The sequence below is a fragment of the Nesoenas mayeri genome, assembly GCF_963082525.1.
Source record: "Nesoenas mayeri genome assembly, chromosome: 2".
NCBI lineage: Eukaryota > Metazoa > Chordata > Aves > Columbiformes > Columbidae > Nesoenas > Nesoenas mayeri.
This window is the reverse complement of record NC_137543.1, coordinates 95,043,912-95,063,992: the sequence shown is the minus strand read 5'-3', so window position 1 is coordinate 95,063,992 and position 20,081 is coordinate 95,043,912. Positions and strand designations below refer to the sequence as shown.

General features: G+C 42.9%; 1 protein-coding gene across 1 annotated transcript in view; it reads left to right on the top strand.

The window, feature by feature from the left end:
* GMPR (guanosine monophosphate reductase) overlaps nucleotides 1-20,081 on the top strand; it is a 42,331-nt gene that overhangs the window by 6,772 nt on the left and 15,478 nt on the right. Inside the window, exons 4-7 of the mRNA XM_080339561.1 lie at nucleotides 672-845; nucleotides 10,415-10,496; nucleotides 12,776-12,882; nucleotides 18,406-18,448. Coding sequence (XP_080195687.1) covers nucleotides 672-845; nucleotides 10,415-10,496; nucleotides 12,776-12,882; nucleotides 18,406-18,448 — 406 coding nt within the window. The remainder of the gene's footprint in view (nucleotides 1-671; nucleotides 846-10,414; nucleotides 10,497-12,775; nucleotides 12,883-18,405; nucleotides 18,449-20,081) is intronic.

Genomic DNA, 20,081 nt, shown 5'->3' with positions numbered 1-20,081 from the left:
CACTTAGCTCATTTGTGGTTCATAATCACTGGAGTAGGATCTCCTAGTGATTAAATACTGACTCTCACTGTGACCTTGGATCTCTGCAGAGGTTTTGTGGGCCAACAGCTGTGGAAACTATTTCTCTATTGGAAAGAATTCATAGAAATACAAAGGAGGAAGCAATCTGCTTGTTTTCAATGGTAGCTGACCCTAGTTGAGCAAGGCAGTTGGACTACACAGTCTCCAGAGGTCCCTTCCAAACTCAACTATTCTGTGATGCTCTAGATCAAGGGAGTGTTTGGTGAACTTAAAGATCCAGATCTCACTCTCTCACAGTGCCTCAGGTTTTGCCAGTCTGCCTTTCTGGAAATATACCAAGTTAGGGCTCATTTGTCTTAATGTGAGTAGGACTGAGCTTTTATCTGTCTCAGGTGATTATATTTGCCTATGAGAATCCACTTGTGAATGAAGAGCTGATAAAATGCTAATTTTGCTTTATTTTAGAGCCTTTAAACAAAATAGAAGTAACAAATTGATATTCCCAGGAAGGTATTTGTTTCATATTGTACGATTTTCACTAGTTTCTAGCATAAATCCTCCCAAGCCTATGCAGAAAAAGACATACAAAGTATGTGTTTATCTCAGTTTTTGCCAACTGCTACTCCATTTTGCTCTCCCTGTCTTTCTAGCATGTAGCAGCAAGCTCAGGTAGTGGAAAAGCTGATTTGGACAAGCTAACAAGTATTCTAGAGGCCATTCCACTTATCAGATACATCTGCCTGGATGTGGCAAATGGCTATTCAGAACACTTTGTGGAGTTTGTGAAGTCTGTCCGTGCCCTGTTTCCACATCACACCATTATGGTAAGTGTGTAGAAAGGGCAGAGGGTGTGTCTGGGGGAATAATTTTGTGCAAACACAAGGCCCAGAGGTTTCTTGGTAGGCATCAGAAGCTCTGTGGTAATTCCATCAATTTCTGAGTCCTGATTTAAAAAAAGGAAAAAGGGAGGGAGGGAGGGAAGGAAAGAAAGAAAGAAAGAGAGAGAGAAAGAGAGAAAGAAAGGAAAAGAAAAAAAGAAAAGGAAAGAAAAGGAAAGAAAAGGAAAGAAAAGGAAAGAAAAGGAAAGAAAAGAAAAGAAAAGAAAAGAGAAAAGAAAAGAGAAAAGAAAGAAAGATAAGGACAGATACTCTTCTGAGAATAGAGGGCAGCTCTATTCATCTGCCATTTCAGTCCAGCAACATGTTGACTTTGAGCTAAATGATGACTGTTTAATAACATATTGGCATTGTCAGTCTTCCATTGCTGATAATTTATCTGGGAATGTTCACTGTGTGCTCTGATACAGCAGTTCGATGTGGGCATGACAGAGTGGGTGGATCCAATTTTTTTCCTGCTCACGTGGTCTTTCCCACAGCAGATGTGACCTCTAATCATAAAGTGTGTAGGTTTATTTTGGTGATTCCAAGCTGAGGTTTGCTGTGGGAATGCACCAACATTTCTGGCCAATTGAGGCAAATGACTTTTTCCATCTATTAGATCACTATAAAAGACAGCTGAATATAGACTAATCTTTGCCTATGATAAGAATTGTAGGGGTGTTGTGCAATTGTGGATGGGGTCGTGAGGGAGCAAAACAGTCAATGCAGGGGCTTTTCATCCCCTTCTGTGACGTTACTGTCACTTCTCACAGCACCAATGCCACGCTTCCTTCAGCCCTTTTGCACTGAGAGTAGGGTGTTTGCATTGGCACACGGGACTCCTTGCAGTAGAGCCCTACTGCTCCTACTTGTTTCCCAGGGCCCTTGAAGAAATGAGTCTGAATTTGTTTCTGTGAGCACAGCAGAAATTCTTAATCAGACAGCAGATTCTTAATGAGGCTACCAGCCTTTCTTCAAGCCAGTGCAGCAAAAAATCATGTGTTTAAGCAAAACTTTCTCACTCTTTCATTCCAGGCACAAAGCTTCGCATATGTAAAATAAACGTGGAATATAAGTGGTCATAAATGCCTGCTCTGACTTGGTTCAGTAGAAAACTGCACATTCAAGCAGCTCAGGGGAGATTATGTTCCTTCCTTCCATGCTGGAGGAAAGTGGTGTTCTTGCCTCTTAATGATGGTGCACTGGAAAATGGCAGTGGGCTGGAATGCCTGTGGGGTTCTGGGTTTCCATAGGATACTTAATAGGCATCCTTCAGCACCTCCCAGCAGACATGAGAATCTTTTTGGTGTGGCCATATTTCCTGTGGCTTTGGGGAGAGCTTTTGGAAGTGTGAAATGATAGATGTGGGCTTTTTGAGCTTCCTGCTCCATGTTCACTGCAGTGAGGGAAGGAGCTGTTTCCTTGCTTTGGATCGAAGTGTTGTCCCTAGTGATGTGATTACTCCAGTGTATTTGGCTTGAAGAGTTGTGGGAGTAAGGGAGCTTAAACTACATAGTTAAAAAAATTTATATATATAAAAAAATAATCTTCTCTATCAGGAGTGGAAAGAAAATTGTGTGTCATACCCTCCTCCACCTCCCCACAGAGTGCTGACTTTGCTGACTGAGGAGGGAACTCACCTGGGTAAGATGGATTGCCCAGAAGGTACAGGAGGTCAATGTCAAAGTCAGGTATCGAGCGCAGATTTTAGTCCAAGGTCCTTAAGTCAGTCTCATCCACCTCCCATATCTGTTCAGCTACCTACTTAGTTTCTCTGCTTCAGTGACTAAGGTTATCATTACTTCAAGTCTTATTGTCCTGACAGCACCACCTGTTTGAACACACATACCTGACCTATTCATTTGCCTTCTCTGATTGTAGCTCCTTTCTCTTAGCATGGTTTAGTACGGCTTATATTTTTTGTCTCCTGTGCGGGGATAATTTCCATTCCTAAAAGCATGCTAATAAACTTGGGGTGTTCAAACACCTTTTATTTTCCAAAGCCTTCAGAGTCTGTGTGGTCCCTGAAAGTCTGATTCAGTTAGAGACACACACCTCTACCCCACCTCCAAATGGGTTTACTTTACAGTGTGTGCCAAAATGGCCTTTTGAAGCTATTCCTGGCTGAAATGCAGGAGCTCATCTAGGCTTCTTTTTATGATACTCTGGAAGACATGTCCTTCTTCTACCTGTTCTGTCCTCTTTGATGTCTCTGTGCTATGCCTGCAGTGTGTTCTCTGCTGTTGTGTCTTTCAAACAAACGGATTAACAGTTAAATAGAAGGTATAAAAATAAAGGAGCTTTCTTATAGCTCAAAGTGATCTCCAGGACCTTGCAGGCTGTCTTGTTTGCTTTTCTCAGCATGACCATTCATTCCACAGTCAGCTGCAGTGCAGTACATAACAGTAACCCAACCCTGGGTCTCAGGGAACATGTATTTACTGGGGCCATGTAATGAGTTCAGCTCTGAGGCTGAAAGGTGATGTGCAAAGCAACTGTGATTAACGTAGTACTCTGTGGCTAATGCTCCAGTGCAGATGGAGGATATCTCTTGTGTAACAACCTTACAAATGCATGTTTTTGCCTTTAAAAATATTTGCTTTTATAATCACATTACTATTTTCTTCTGCCTCGCTCTGACACAAGCTCTTTTCACTCCTGCCTTTCATATTAATTTACAAAGATCAGTTTCTCTGTGGAACACAAAGGATAGGAAAGACAAACGAGAGCAGAACGGTACAACATGATTTGCCTCAAACCACTCATTAGATGAAGGATGGAGGAAGAAGCAGTATTCAAGTCTCCCGAGTGTCTCACCAATGCAGCACTGCCTCCCAGAATCAAGAGTAATGGTGGGGTGTTTTGTTGTGGTACAGCATTATGTGCTTGCGTTGTGCCTACTCACTGAAGTCTAAAGCAAAATTCAGTTCACCTTCATGACAGAGGGTCAGATCCTTTATATTACAGTAAGCATAGTCCTTATTTATTAGTGTAATTGCAGACATTAGGGTTCTTCTGTTTCCTTTTTAGCAAGGTATCTTTGCCAGCAAGCTTTGCCAAGTTTTTATCCTGAATTTTTCTTTTTGTAGTGTTCTCTGTTCATTATACAGAAGAAGCCCAAGAGAAGGGAGCAGGGAGTGTGGCAGAAAGGAAAAGACTGGGAAGGGAGCACACTTGCAGATGCAGTAGGGCCCATAAGATGTGGGCCAGAGAGAAAGGCAAGCAGAATCACAAGGTAGGAGCAGAGGAGAACAGCAATGGCCAGAAACTGTTGCTCCTCTTGAAGACAGTAGCAGAACTTCTCAGGGGTTTATTGGAGGCAAAATTCAGTCAGAGAAGGCAATGTAGACTGCTCTCAGTTTGTATCTGGAACAAGCAGCCGTCAGTGCAGGCATGGCATGTCCACCCTTGCTGGGATCTCAGAGCAGGAGTCAGCTGGAATCTCAGGGGAGGAGACAGTGATGCTGCTGAGGCTGTCTTGGGTCAGGCACAATGCTAAGTGCAAACATCTACTTGGTGTGGCTCGGCCTCACAAAGGGCATTATTTCTCGGTCTTACGGTAAAGTACCTCTTGCTTTGGTGGATAGGAAGTGTCCTTTGGCAGTGTTCCTTTTAGTGTGGAGGCACAGACTGTGCTTTCCTCTAGGATACAAGAGGAAAGTTTGAGAACTGTTATCACAGACACTTCTCCCCAGCTTGATCCATTGCCATTTGCCAGCAGCTTTCAATCAGTGCAGCAGTGTTCCTGTCTTAGTCAGTGTGAGTCGATATTTATAGCAGGCTTTTATGAGGCACAGTATCAAATGCCTGACTGAAATTCAGAGGCACTGCCCTACTGTGTTCACTGATTTTTGCATCTCTGTCAGAGAAGCTGAAGCTTTTATATTCCTGCTAGATGAAATCTTGATCCCATTAAAGTCAGTAGTGAAACTCCCTTTGACTTTTCTGAGCTCAGGACTTCCCTCAAGATTGACCCACAGTTCAGTCACCCTGGATAATGCTGGGGTGTACCAGGGTGACTTTCACTTGAAACCTCAAATGGTACAACTGAATGTCGCCCTGAGTATGTAAGGCCAGGCCCGCAGCCAGGGTAATTTATTGTAGCCCCTGATAACTGACTGCCTTGAAAGCATCATAGTTTACCTGAGCTGCAGGGACTTTTCTGTTCTTACTGATGCTGTTATTTTACTACCAAGGGTAGCAAAGTTAGATTAGCAGTAAGGTAGTTACAGGGGTATATCTCTTTCAAGAAAGCCAGCTCTGCAGCAAATTAGAAATGCATTGGTATCTGGGCTCATCATTAAGATGAACATAGTTTTCACTAATGCAGTACTGCCAACAGTTACTATGTTCCTTGACTACTTGCCCAAATACACTACAAAATGTATTGTCTGCAATATTGTCCATCTTCTTTGTACAAGTTCCAATTACTTTACTTGCTTTATGATCTTAGTTAATTTTAACAGGGTATCATCTCTGTAGTCTCAGTCTTTCTGTATTCACCTTCTCAGATTTTTTTTTTAGTTGATGTAATCTGTTTTTACCTTACATGTGGGGCTTTCAAAAGCCCTTTTGCCTCTATTTAGCTGTCATACAGGCATCAATGTAAAGCAAGCATTGGTTTCAGTGCAAGTACAGCTCAGCTGGATGTGAGAAAACAGCTTTCCCTGCTCTTCAGCTGTCATACTAGGGTCTCTTCACACACAGATAGCTGTGTTTCTCTCGCAGTGTTTTTTGTCCTCTCTGAGGTCTGGAAAAGGTACCTAAAAGAAGCAAACCTGGCATCAGTAGGTTGAAGTCTGCTATGTAGAGCTCCACATTTTCCCTGAAAATTTGTTAAGGATCTGCAGATTCAGGAAGACAGAAACCACTGATGTGTGTACATGCATTCCAGGAAAAAATGTATGCTGGGGACATAAGTGCTTTTCCCTTCTAGGATGAGCATTTTGAATCAACATATGCAGTTCCAGCATTCTCTAGCAGTAACTTAACATTAAACGTCTGGTTAGCATTTCTGAAGAGACAGTTTGACAACCCACTGTGCTCTGCTAATCAGAAGACACTACTGTTTAAGTTAAATACATATTTGATCCCAAATCTTGTGGAGCCACTGACTTGAATACTTGTTAGGTCCTATTTATGAATCTGTTGCATGAACGCCAGTATTTCACCAAGTTATAATGCACTGAGTATCATACTGCACAGGTAGTCATCTGCCTTTCAGATATAAAATGCTTCCGTAGTGTTGTAAGCAGCATGCTCACTGTCACCCCACCTTGGAGTGTACAACACTTAGTATAACAAATTGCCACTGAGCGGAAAGGAAGCAGCACTTAGCTGGAAACACTGTACCTATTATATATTCCTTATTTCCCGACTGTTCTATTTTATTTTATTTTAAATCAATATCATGCAGTTTTGAGCAAAGTTAAGTGGTCCTGTGTCATAGACCACAAATTGCTGCCTGACAGTATCATTGTTTTTGTAAGTGCCTCAGGTGGTGGCTTATCAGCCATTTCAGGCTAATAAAAGAGGGAAGTAAAATTTGTTAAAAATAAACAAATGGTGAAATAGGAGCCAAAAATCAGTAAGTGGAGAATAGGCCTTGCCCAGCATTCCCTGAGCACATCTTGTTGACTTCAGCAGGAGTTTTGTTTCAATTAAAAAATACAAAAATATTAAGGATTTTAGGATTTGCCTCCTGCTCTGCCCACATCAGTGCTACTACAAACACTTAATAAGTCCCAGAATATCATTATGTAAGAGGTTTGCTAAACACATCTAGATCCTAAATTCAGATCTCCACAAATGAATAGCCCATCTCAGCACAAGTGCAAAATGGGTGATGTGGGCAACTAGACTTGTGTTTCATGCATGTTTATTTTGTGCAGTTTTTCTAGTTAGGAACATGCTGTAGACATGAGACAAGCCACAAAGCTGAAATCCAAACCAAACTTCGTTTTCAAATGTCTGATGATGGGTCTGATGGGATTAATCCCAAAGTACTGAAGGAGCTAGCAGATGTTACAGCAGGAGCCTTCTTAGTCACCTACCAAAGGTCTTGGGAGTGTTGGGAGGTCTCTGCTGACAGAAAGCTAGTCAGCATTATTCAAATTTCCAAGAAGGACATGAGGGAAGACCCAGGAAACTGCAGACCTTTTGGTCTAACCCAAGTAGCTGGAAAAATTATGGAGAAGATCATACTGGGTGCTGTTGAAAGACATTTAAAGAGCAATGCAATATTCAGGCATAGTCAACACAAGTTCACAAAAGGAAAGTCCTGTTTCATCTCCTTCTACAATAAGGTCACCTGCCTAGTAGATGAAGGGGAGGTGATGGGTGTAATTTTTCTGGATTTTAGTGAGACTTTTGATAGTATCCCTCACAGCATCCTTCTGGACAAGTTGTCCGGCGGTGCGATGAGCAGGTAGACGATGCACTGGCTGAAGGGCAGAGCTTGAAGGGTTGTAGTGAGTGGGGCTACATCTTGCTGGTGACCAGTCACCAGCGGTGTTCCTCAGGGCCCAATTCCAGGGCCAGATCTGTTCAGTATTTTCATCAAAGATCTGGGGACAGGAGTGGAATGCGCCATTAGCAAGTTTGCTGATGATACCAAACTGACAGGTGCTGTTGACTCTTTTGAGGGATAAGAGGCCTTGCAGAGGGATCTAAAGAGATTGGAGCATTGGACAATCATCAATGGCATGAAACTGAACCAGAACAAATGCCCCATTCTGCACCTGGGATGAAGTAACGCTGTGCACCAGTATAAATTGGGAGAGGAGTGGCTGGAGAACAGCCCTGCAGAAGGGGACCTGAGGGTGCTGGGTGACAGCAGGGACAGTGTGAGTCGGCAGGTGCGCCCTGGCAGCCAGGCAGACAAACTCCATCCTGGGGTGCATCAAACACAGCGTCACCAGCTGGGCAAAGAGGTGATTGTCCTGCTGGATTCAGCGTTGGTGCAGCCTCACCTTGAGCACTGTGTGCAGTTCTGGGGAAGGGGCTGGAAGGCATGTCCTCTGAGAAGTGGCTGAGGACACTGGGCTTGTCCAGCTTGGAGAGGAGGTTGAAGCATGATCTCATTGCTCTCTCCGGCTTCCTGAGGAGGAGAAGTGGAGAGGGGGGTGCTGGGCTCTTCTCCTTGGGATCCAGTGCCAGGATGTGTGGGAATGGCTCAAAGCTGCATCAGTCAGGGGAAGTTCCAACTTGACATTCAGAAGCATTTCTTTACTGAGAAGGTGGTCAAACGCTGGAACAGGCTTCCTTTATAGGTGATTAATGCCCCAAGCCTGTCAGTGTTTAAGAGGTATCTGGGCAACGCCCTTAGCACCTTGCTTTAACCTCTGGTCAGCCCTCAAGTGGTCAGGCAGTTAGATTAGATGATCATTGTAGGTCCAACACAACCTCTCCTCTCACTTTTCTCCTCTCTCCTCTCTCCCCTCTCCCCATCCCCCACCCCATCCCCCCATGCACTCAGGTGGTTTCAGGTGAACTTATAAAAAGCAGAAATCTTCAGTCCTTCTTTGCAGCTATCTTGCAGGCACATAGGGACTCTTAGAGAGATGCATTTGCCTTTCACTGTCAGATGGTCACCTAGCCAGCCAGCTCCTTCCCCACATCAGCATGATCAGCAACAACCTTCCTATTCTCTAAATGCTTCCATACTTCATGTAAAAACTCTGAGACCTGTATTCACACAGATCAGGGTAAAGCTGATCCGCACAGACAGCAGTGCCACTAACTGCATCACACTGACCCACCAATATTTCATCTCTTAGAGCTTTTTCAGTGACAAATGAGCTGATTTGGCACTTTCTGCAATCAAACTTCCAAAATGGAAGCTCAGTTAATGCCAGCTGTGGTTATTACCTTTCCTAGGAGGCAGATATGCATTGCTAAATTGACAAGACTGACACCATCAGCTTCCTGTTGAGAATACACCTACACAGTGTGTCCGTTGCTTTCCTGGCTAGTGGCGGGCTGGATCTCCTGGTCATAAAAGCATGGAGCTGTACTCCAGCAGGTTACTGATGGGTGAAAGCCTCCTTAACACAGCTCTCAGGTTCCACCCTTCATGCTTTGATGCTGTCAAATGTATGAAACAGTGAAGTTCATGGTGAGGTCTTTTGAATTTAGATTGCAGAAAACCATGGTTCAAGAAATGTAGGTTTCCTTGTCCACATCATATTCTGGATTTCATGACATCTGTGAGCCAGAAAAAGCTGTATCTCATGGTGTGTTTCTATAGCCATTATACTCCTTACTGGTTGAAGCCCTGATAGAAGAGATGGCCCCTACATCAAGAAAGCATGCAAGAAAAGCTGCAGGGCAGAAACAGGTAACACAATGTCAAGGGGGAGTTCCTGCTCCAGTTTGGAAATGTGAGAGTAGGCAAATGTTCCTGGAGGCATGAGTAGATCACAGGGTGACTGCAACCCACCGGTGTGATACAGACAAATGCGTTCTTGTGTGTTAGGCAAGATATTTCCATAGGAAAGGCAAGAATTGTGCAAAGCCCTGGTGAGAACTCATTTGTACCAGTTATGGACAGTTGTCATTCCTTCAGGTTCAAGAAATATAAATTCTGTCTTGGATGAAGGCACACAAAGACTAAGAAGTTGATTAGGGGTGTGGAGGGCCTACAGAAGAAATTGATTACTTGAAGGAGCAAAACAAAGGCTGAAAGGGCTGGCATCACTTTCAAGAAAGGTATCGAAGATGAAGGCCAGAGGAGGAGAAGGGCTATGGAAGTGCAAGGAAAAACGTGGTAAAGAACACAAAACAATTCAGGACTTCTTTCTCAGATCTTAGCATAAACAGCATGCCTTCTACATCTCTCCAAAGTTCATGCAGAGGGAAACAAACCCCTTTCTTTCATCTTTGGCATCTTTACAACCAATTAATGTATATAGTATAAATACCTTTATTTATGTAGTTTGAATGTACATACCAGTTTTGGCACCAAAGTACAAAATGGCAGAAATAAAAACATTTGTTATTATTTCATTACTCAAAATACTAAATCTGGAAAAAGAAAGAGATTTGTTGGGGTTTTAGATAAGATCTGACCATCTTTGCACAAAGTGAGGTAGGCAGATGGAATGGAGGGCTACAGGCTGTTCAGGAGGGATAGGCAGAGCAGGAGAGGTGGAAGAGTTGCACTGTACGTAAGGGAGAGGTTTGACTGTATAGCCCCTGTGGTTATGGATGATGTGGTTGGGAGCTGCTTGGTGAGGATTAGAGGGATGGCAGACAAAGCAGATATCCTGATGAGATCCTAAGGATCAGGGTTTTCCTGGACCAATCATGAAATTCATTTGACTTGGAAATGTACCCGTATGATTTGTTTAATCTGTGTGGCATACACAATGGACATTATGGTGAACAATGTTCTTTCTGACTCTATGTAGTTCAACTTATAAAAGCTCTGGATAAAATTCTACATTATCATCATTAGTCTTTACTGCAGTAGTCTTGAAATCTCCCGTGTGTGTGATATTGTTCCTTCTGTCTAGGCAGGCAATGTGGTGACAGGAGAAATGGTAGAAGAACTTATTCTTTCTGGAGCAGATATTATTAAAGTGGGCATTGGACCAGGTAAGTCAAACCCAGGGAAATAAGGGTGACTTATGGTAATGTTGGTGGGGGAGTTGTCCAGATGAACCAGTGTATAATGCTGTTTGCTTGCCCATTGGGATGCCCACACCCATGAAGGTCAATAAGATAACAGTGCCCTTGCACACAGTATATTTAAGAAATACAAGGACAAGGTGCTAGTGTTTCATACTGCCAAGTGTTCATTATTCCGTCTTCTGGCAGCGAATATGACTATTATTGGAAGGACTGAGTTGCTGACAGTATCTGTGGTAATGTGTTGTGTTTAGGAACACTTTTTCTAGCCTGTTGAGAAGGGGCTGAATCATCCCAGCTCAAAGAATACTGTGTTCAGGTATCCCTTTCTATCAAGGAAAGATAGTTTTCTAAATAGCTTTATGATTTGTGTTCTGAGGTTGACCATCTTGTCACTGTCTTTGAAAATGAAATGGTATTAATTGTGAAGTATGGATGACATTGCCTCTACCTGTTACTATTGCCTGGGAGCTATAATAATTACATTAATGCTATAGTAATGCTATAAAACTTACACTAATGCACTACCTATCACTGTAATGTTCCCAGGATAAATGAGAGGACCCTAAACTTCTTACAGGTTTTTTCCTACTTTCTGTACCCTAATATTGTCGTCTGGCATACATTGCCATATTGTCTTCCCTTTTTTCTTTCCTGCCCTTGTGCATTTGTTCATGTGCTACTTCCTCTTGCTGTTTTCTTTATAGACTGCAGCTGGGGTCACCACGCGTGGGCTAAATTTTAAACTCGCTAACACAAGTGCACTGACAGTATAGCTGCGATCAGCCCGTGCAGGCTGGTCGTTTACTATACAGTGCCATATAGATACAGTTCATGAATTAATTAATTTGAGCATAGGAAACAATGTAATAAAGGTTGCAGTGGCACTCAGAAGACAGCAAATAACAATAAATACTGCAAAAGAGGTGAAGAATAAACAATAGAGATCTGGTGCAATTGTCACAGGCAAATTTGGAATATAAAAGAAGAAATATTATACTTTGTAGCCTCAGAGTGGACATAGGAGTAAATGCTGTGTAGCCCCCTCTGGAGATCTTCCTGAACAGATCTGTACAAGTTGAGCACGCAAAACCACAAGTAACAAATGTTCTTCACAGAAGATCAGATATTGAGGCTCTTTTCCAGATAATGGTCCATTCTGTGGAAAGTGGCTGTGGTTTATTATAAAGCATTACATATATAAATGCATACCCTGTGGAGATTATTTTAAAACTAATCTTCTTCCTACTTTGCAGAAATACTTCTCAGTGTTTTCACCTTGTCAGTTCTTTACAATATCTTTGGAAACTTTTACTTTGCTAATAGGTTGAGTATACCCGGATATCAGCTGCATGAAGGGATCCAGATTTCACTGTATTTGGTTTAGAATCTGTTTTGAAATTCTTGTTATAATGCAGATGTTTGTGGTCTCTATCCTAAAATATAAGACCTGGACTGGCAAAAGCAGTCCTCATTTTGACTTTTCATTTGAGGAGAAAAATAGAGAAGGTATTCCAGAGGATCTATACCCATGTTACTATATTGAACTATAACTGAAGTGATCAGATATAGCTAGTAGATTTCTTGTAATATTACACTATGCAGCTTTCTGATGATTACTTATCTCACTTTTTAAATGCTGTGTGCTGATTTTCTTATATTTCCAACTATTGTTATCAATCAAATATTTGTTTTAAGAACTAGGCAAAAGATGGGTTTCTCTCCCTTGTGGAAAATCTCCAGAAAAAAAAAAAAAAAAAGAGCACAAATTTTCCATGAGAATTATGTTCAAAACTGTATGTAGAAAAGAGATATATTTATTGGAAGAAATATTCAGGTGTTAAATGCTGCTGCTGAGTCTTATGGGTTGTGACTCTGGTCTCTGGTCCTTCTGTCCCCCTTCCCTTTAGACAACTCAATCGGATTCACATTTTGTGATATAGTAATTCCCTCACAGGGAAGCATTACTGATGAGACCTACACTGAGAACTGTGGCCTTGCAGAAGAATGGGGGGAAATTAGTCACCTCAATTACAGCTCCCATGAAGTGGTGTGATAGCATTTCAAAACTTAAGTTCCTATGTGTTCCTTTTATCCACGAGAAGCCAACACTGGCAATAGAGACTTCCTGAGGGAAACATAATACGGGTAGAAACACATTTTTTCCACAAGAGGAAGAAAACAAGCTGTATCTCTTCTGGCAGCTTAATGGGCTATGTTTTTTTTCCTTTCATTCTCTTGTCCAGGTTCTGTCTGTACCACTCGGATTAAGACAGGGGTGGGATATCCACAGCTAAGTGCTGTTATTGAGTGTGCAGACTCAGCACATGGCTTGAAAGGACATATCATCTCTGTAAGTAAATATCACCTACTCTCAGATTCCTACTGTGCAAATTGTTGTGGAATAGGTGAATCAAACAGTCCAATAGCCCGCATGTTAAAGGCTATCCTGTCATCTCCAGCTGACCCCTATACTCCTGTTTGTGCCTTTGCAAAGCTGCTTCTTGCTCCCTGAATGGAGTAAGCTGTTATGTGAACAGAATAGGAAGCTTGATAGTGTTTTCACATTGAAGCAAATAGTCATTCCTACAAAAGATTTCTGAAAAGCGAGTGAAATGTAACATGGCTTTCCCCAGAGACTGGCACTGAAGGACAGTCAGGCAGTAGAAGGGAGTACAAGGTAAAACAATATGAGCTTATCTGTGCCCTAGTAGCTGGACTGATTCAGATAGCATCTTCACAGAGCTCTCTGTGCAGGGGCAGGAGTTTTTCAGAGCTGGCTCTGTAGAACACAGCTGGCACATGAGCCACGTATGCTCTCACAAGGATCTGGGGGAATAATGGGCCTTTGGAGAAAAAAAGAGTATGTACCTGTATTGCCTGCTAATGGCAGCTTCTACTTCACCAGCAAGATCAGATTCACCTCGCATAGAAAAAGTAAATCTGCACACATGGCCTCAGACTGAGCTAGGCTGCAGCCTGCGGCTCCCAAAGCTCCTGTGTGCTCAGGTGTACCCAGCCAGTCAGTGTGCCACTGCCTGCGTCAGGCTTGCACAGTCTCTGCAGGCTGGCTGCGAGGTACTCAGGGAGGTACAGGGGCTAACCAGTGTGCTGTGCTCATAGGTACTCACAGCCAGCAGCCTCCCTCTGTGGTCCTAGAAGAGACTCCACACTGAGTTTTAGATCTACTGCCAAGTGAAATCACTGGAAAGCCTGGATTTGTTCAAACCAGTTGTGACTAGTATCTGTGTAAGGAAGGGCATGTGTTGTGTTGTGTTGTGTTGTTGAGGAAAGAGGGGAGAGGAGAACAAACTGTGAATAGGCAAAGGGCTTGACTGTATTTCTTGGAGCTGTGGATATAATGGAGCAGGAGAACCAGTATATGTTACAGTCACATCTCTTTTGCTCTTTATTGTTAATGCATATGCATTCCCTCCTTTCCATGGCTCCCCTATTTGAATTGTGCAGAAAAAAAAGAAAAGCAGTCTGTGATTTTTATGACTTGGGCAGTATTACAAATGTTTATGCCTATAGCAGACAGCAGAACATGTGTGCAATAGAGCATGAAAGACTGACTCATTACTATGAAGGCTGAATATCTGTAGGTGTCATTCTAACAGTAGTGCTCAGAGACCTATCCTAGTTTTGCAATAATCGTTTTCTGCTAGCAACTCTCAGAGGAATGTTATTATCCTGATTTTACAAGAAAACAGGGGGTGTGTATTTAGACTGTTGAGAAATCAGATGGTTCTGTACTATTCTTCCTCTTCTTTGCTGCTTTGTGGATGTATCAGTTCCTGACCTGCTTAAATCATGTTGGCTCTAGTGAGCCCATGCCTATCAACCCCCTAGCCATTACAGGGGGAGCACAGGAGGGCAATTTAATACCTGTCTGATACAACATCTGGGCCTTCAGGTGTAGCTGGGTCTCTAACACCACTGCAGCTCCACTCTGTCACCCAAGCTAAGGAGACTGAAGCAAGGCTGAGGATATCATGCCTGAATTCTGCAGCATTCTGAGAGGTATTGGTATGTTGATTGGAGAAAGAAAAGGCTGGACTGTATGGTCATTGCCGGAGCTCTGGTAAGAGTATGACAAAAGAGAGGTATCCTCCTGAGGGAAAAACACCATATGGGAGAAAGCCTAAGTATTTAATTTCGACTAGTGGCAACAAGTATGCATGGCATCCCTTAAAATGTCTCACTACTGTCATTATGTAGATTCAGGAAGCGGCACACCTTACCTGAGCCAAAGGAGACCCCTAAAGTCAGAGTATTAGCACATCTATGTCATTTCGGCAGGAGAAAATAGCAGGTTTTTATTACATTGATATGGAAGTGGCAGGAAGGATATGGAAAGATTCAAAGCCTACCAGCTATCTTCATGTAGACTATAGCTGGTGGTGTGATATGGGTTAGTCCCTTGGGGCGCTTTCTTACATCCACTTCTGTCTCATCCAGTACCTTCATCGAATTGTTCCTCTTTTTTGTTGTCTCAGCTTAGGTGAGAAGGGAAAGGAGCCCCACTCATGAATGAGACAGTGATGGTGCTGAGCACAGTACAAGCACTACAAGGAACACAGCACACTGGAAGCCCATTCTCCATTAGTTCTGCTAGGATGGCAGCACAGTCTGGGATTTTAAACATGTTTTTATTGCTGAAGTGATCATGTATGATTTTTGGAGCTGATACATTGACAAAGAAGGTGACAGTTTTTAGGCAAACATGATAGTCCAAGTGAACGCCTGGTGTCTCTCTAGAGTCACACAGAGAAAGCGGAGGTGAAATTGCACTATTAATAGTTACTTTCCTCATGCTAAATTATCTTTAAGACTCAAAACTCACCTCAGAAATGAATCTTTCATGACTCACTGAAAGAAGAGAGGAAAGCCTTGTCTAAGCTACAGGCACTGTTTCTCTCCTATGCTATTTGTCTGGGAGCCAATGGTCTCATTTTTCATTCCTGCTAATCCATTGGCCTTGGCAAGTTGCAGCAGCAAGTTACAGTGGAGAGACCATTTAGCAGGAGAGTTCCTTCAGAAACGCCCTACTTGAGATAAAGTTTCTATTTCTTGTAGGTCAGAGAACTACTTTGCTGGATTGAGAGGCAGTCACGTATTCTAGTAAGCCAGCAATGTGGGGAATGGAGAGCAGCCTTCCATGTGTCTTCTCTCATTTGGCTATCATTTGACAGAGATCCCTATTTCCCCTTCACCCTGCCTGCATGATGGCCACCAGCTTTCAGTGGAAAGGATGACTAAGAGGTTCTTCACCCAGCTACTGCCATACCATCTCTTCCTCCAGACAGAACACTTTCAACACAGACGTATACCCAGCATATGTAGTTCAGAATTAAGCACCATATGTATTGTTTCTACTGCTATATGTGCCACATACTTTATATATCTTCTGCATTAAAAATACTATATTTGCTAATACTGTAGGAAGGGCTGGTTATACAGTGTATTATTATTATAAAGGTTGCTTGAAACATATAGATCATAGTTACAAGCTTATTATAATTTGCATATAATATTAAATATTCAACCAGTTCATACTGGTTTTCCATACTGTATTTCTTTCTTCAGGCTAAATTTGTTGTTAAATGGTTTATCTGTTCTGAGAACAAGACTGGGGAAAATAACATTATTTTAGTAACATTAAAATAAATATGTTGATTGGAAAGCTATTTTCCTCTCTCCTCCAGCTTAGCACCCAGTTGTCTCAGAATCATGCCCTCTACAGGCCCCAAGGCCAACCTTTCCAGTAGGCCTACTTCAAGATAGTGCCAGTTCTGCTGAATTCACAGGGGATTTGTGCACATTCATTTCCCTTGGGCTCTGAGGTAAAGGCTGAGCCTGCAACAAGCTCCATGATGGTAGCCCACCAGTTGGACAAGTCATTTTGAGTCCACACCCTGGCCCCTCTTGGGACTAGCTGAATGCAGCAGAAGCACAATCTTATGTTCTAGACAGAGTGCTTGATTTTTCACATGGATTTAAGTGGTTTAATACATAGAACTTTATTATATAGGATTTTCTGGCATTACTGCTTAGTATGTCCCCTTTTTGTTTCCGTTTCTGTGAATCATTAAAATTACCTGATTATGTGAAGTAAGTGGACACATCTATGGATAAAGAAGTGCTGTGAATCATCATCATCAGTTCCTTTTATCTTAAATGGTAACTCATGAGCTTTTGGGAAGTCTCTTAATCTGCTCAGCATTTTGTAATTTGTTGACATTCAAAGTGATATTTTTTGAAGCTGATGATTAATGATTACACAGTAAGGCCTCCATCCTCATGGTACTTCTGAAAGCATAAAGCCTCCACCACTGCCACAACTGGCTTAATTATAAAAGTCAGACACTGAGCCACCCAACAAGAGCAGACTGAAACCCATCTACCAGAGAACATTCGTAGCCAGCCTGTCTCAGTCAGACAGTAAGAGTCAGGCAAATTCCTGACACTACTCTTTGAAGATTGTTAGATCTCTCTACCTCAGGTCTTTCTCCCTTGACACGTGCACATATACTCACACTCTCCTCCAGGCTCTGACAGACTTGTCAGAGGGAAAGAATCGCACAAGCATAGCCCTTAGCAGGAGAGATTCAGCTGTCAGCCCGGCACCGCTTTCTGGAGCTGACAGCCAGAGTGTCTAGCTCAACAAAAGGCATAATATGCTAGAAGTTATCAGTAAAGGGAATAAAAGCCTTTAAAGTTCTACCACACACTATTTGCGGTGGGATGCCTTTTGAAAAGCCACTCACTTTTGGATCCAGCTGCTTAGTTTGTGTCTGAATCCTTTTCTGTGCACAGAAAGGTTCTATCACTTGGCTCTCCTGCCAGCTGCCTGCGAAAGCCATGTCTGAAATGGCTGATGGTGGGGGTGTCTGCCTGTGCTCAGCTGCAGGTCATACACAGGCATGTGTTTGTGCCAACAGGGAGGTGAGATAAAATAAAGTAGCCACACAAGTCTGGGGAATAGCTTCAAACACAGGATAAGTGTTGTCAGTGTGTAGTGGACCCTGAGCGTCAAAGGAATGGGGAGCCCTCTTGGTACAATGGCTGTGTAGAGTAGAAGGATCTTTCTTCTGATGCTCAGACCTTTACAAACCTAAAGAACCCCAGCAAGTGATGAGTTCTGCTATGTGCCATCCCTTTTTTATAGCCCTGTCACACATACATAATTTCCCTCCCCTCAACTGAAACCTTGTGATCAGCCACTTCTTTGCTATGCTCTGAAACCGAAACACACAGTTCTAAGATGTTAAAGATCTAAAAATGCTGTTTCTTAATCAAACCGATAGCAAACAATGAGGAGTATGAGAGATTCATTTTCGCTTAAGAAAGATTAGATTACCCAATTTGCTTAGAGATTATCAGATCAAAATCCAACATAGCTGATGGTATATTTCCTCACCCCTCCCACTGTGACCTTTTAATAGATTGTAAACTGCTGAGAAAGTGATTTTAAAAGTCTTAGGTGGTTTAAGGTAGGGGTTTGTGGTACCTCTGCGTCATGTAGCCTTTCATTAAAATGTCAGGGAATGATTCAGATCATCAGAGGAGTTTTTGTTTTCTACTTTATGGGATTTAGGAAATTGCAGTCAGGAATTTGCATTTCTGCTGTTATGAGTGGTATTATCAGTAGACTGATAGAGTAAATGAGCCTAAAGAAGAAAAGCAATAGAAAGGACAATATGGATTCCCTAAAAACTCAGCCAAGATGATGTGTGCCAGTGGAGCACAGTCAGCTCCTGACATGCTGTTCCTCTGTTCAGGGGGCCATTCTTGGGCAGGTCTCAGAGCATCAGTGCTCACTTTGTCCCTGAGTGGGCTCGTTACCACTCACTGTCACCTTTTCTTTGTGCAGGACGGAGGATGCAGCTGCCCAGGAGATGTCGCCAAAGCGTTTGGTAAGGACGGCGCGTGGTGCCACCCGTTACACCCCGCACAGCTCCAGCACCGTCAGCAATGATGCAGGAGTCGATGTCACCCTGAATGCCTAATCAGCAGTAGGTTACATTCGTCCCCGTGGGTGACTCCAGTGAAATTAATACACCAGACATGAATTTGCTCTTTGGACCAGGCAGTCCAAATTCTACAGCACAAAATGTACAGTGGTCAAAGTCCTATTTAGAAACTATCTGCCAGGTGTGCATGGGATACAGCCTCTGGGACAGTAATACAAAGGAAACCGATAAGAGTTTCTTCTGAGTAGGGTTCAAAGATGCCTGTAACGTTGCCAGATGAGGCTGACCTGGGCCTTGAATGGATGAAGAGATGGTGGAATGTGTGTTGGACAGAAGAACAAAACAGAAAGGCAGGCTAGATCCCTGGAGATGTTCTTGGGATCAGCTGTCCACTTGAAGGGATGAAATTTTATTTATACTATATCCCCTAGAGCTGAGCAGATATCTAAAACATCTGAGTTAATAATTAACAGATTTTGCTCTCATGCCAAGAGCTTCAGTGAATTGCACCCGCTCTTGCTAATAGAACAGAGAATTTAGTCTGTAGGTATTCCTTGTTGGGCATGAAAGTTACATTGGTGTGAGTGGTCAAGGTCAGGATTGTCATTTAGCCATAACCTTGCAGCAGTGTATGTGAACCGGGCACTAAACACATCCTGGACCGACAGGGTATTTAAAGGCCTCTGCAAAATGCCAGACCCTTTGGAGATGTCACAGTGAGGTAGTACCTGGAATACAGTGGGGAGAGCACAGTCTCATTGGGATTTCAGGGTGGTACAATACAAGAGCTAGCACATTATGCTTACAGCATGTCTGCTTGGCAGGAGGCTTTGCAAGTATGGAAAACAGGAGCAGGCCTAAACTCAGATTACAGGCCTGCCAAGAAAAACTCCGGGCCTCCTGGAAAGGTTGAAACCAAAATCTGTCTTCTAAGTTTGCAGACAGCTCCTCTTTTCAGACAGGTCAGATGACAAGGAAGGCTTAATTAGAGAATTCTAAGCATAGCTGTGGAGTGATTGCTACCAGCAAGGCATCTGCTTAGTCACAGGATTTCACAGCACCCTTGTATTACCCAGTGGGGAATGTGACATGGGGAATAGATACTTCCAGTTGGGGGATTCTGACATAGGTGAACAGTGGCATCCACCCTCTTTGACAACAAAGCTGTATTAAAAAAACACCCGACTCAGCCCAGCCCTTGCTGACATCATGCTGCCTGCAATGAGGCCTTTGTTCTGCCTGGCTTTTGCTGGCTCCATCACTTCGCTGATTATTGCTGGCATTGTTGTTGAGAGCTTGTGAACTGGGACTGTGACCTCACTGCATTCCCATCTGCCTGCACAGAAACCTGCCCTGTGGAAAAGGTCTTTCTTCAACAACAGTGTTTCCAGAAGTTAGAACAACAAGAACCAACTTCAAAGTGTTTCAAGTGTTTTCCTTTGTGACATTTATAGCAAGTCTGAAGGGTCCTTGTTGTCTCTTTGGGCTAACTGAACAGAAACTTGCATGAAACCTGTGAAAGGGCAGATTCTGGCCTTGCTGATTGTCAGGAGGTGCTGGGATTCACAGTGGTATG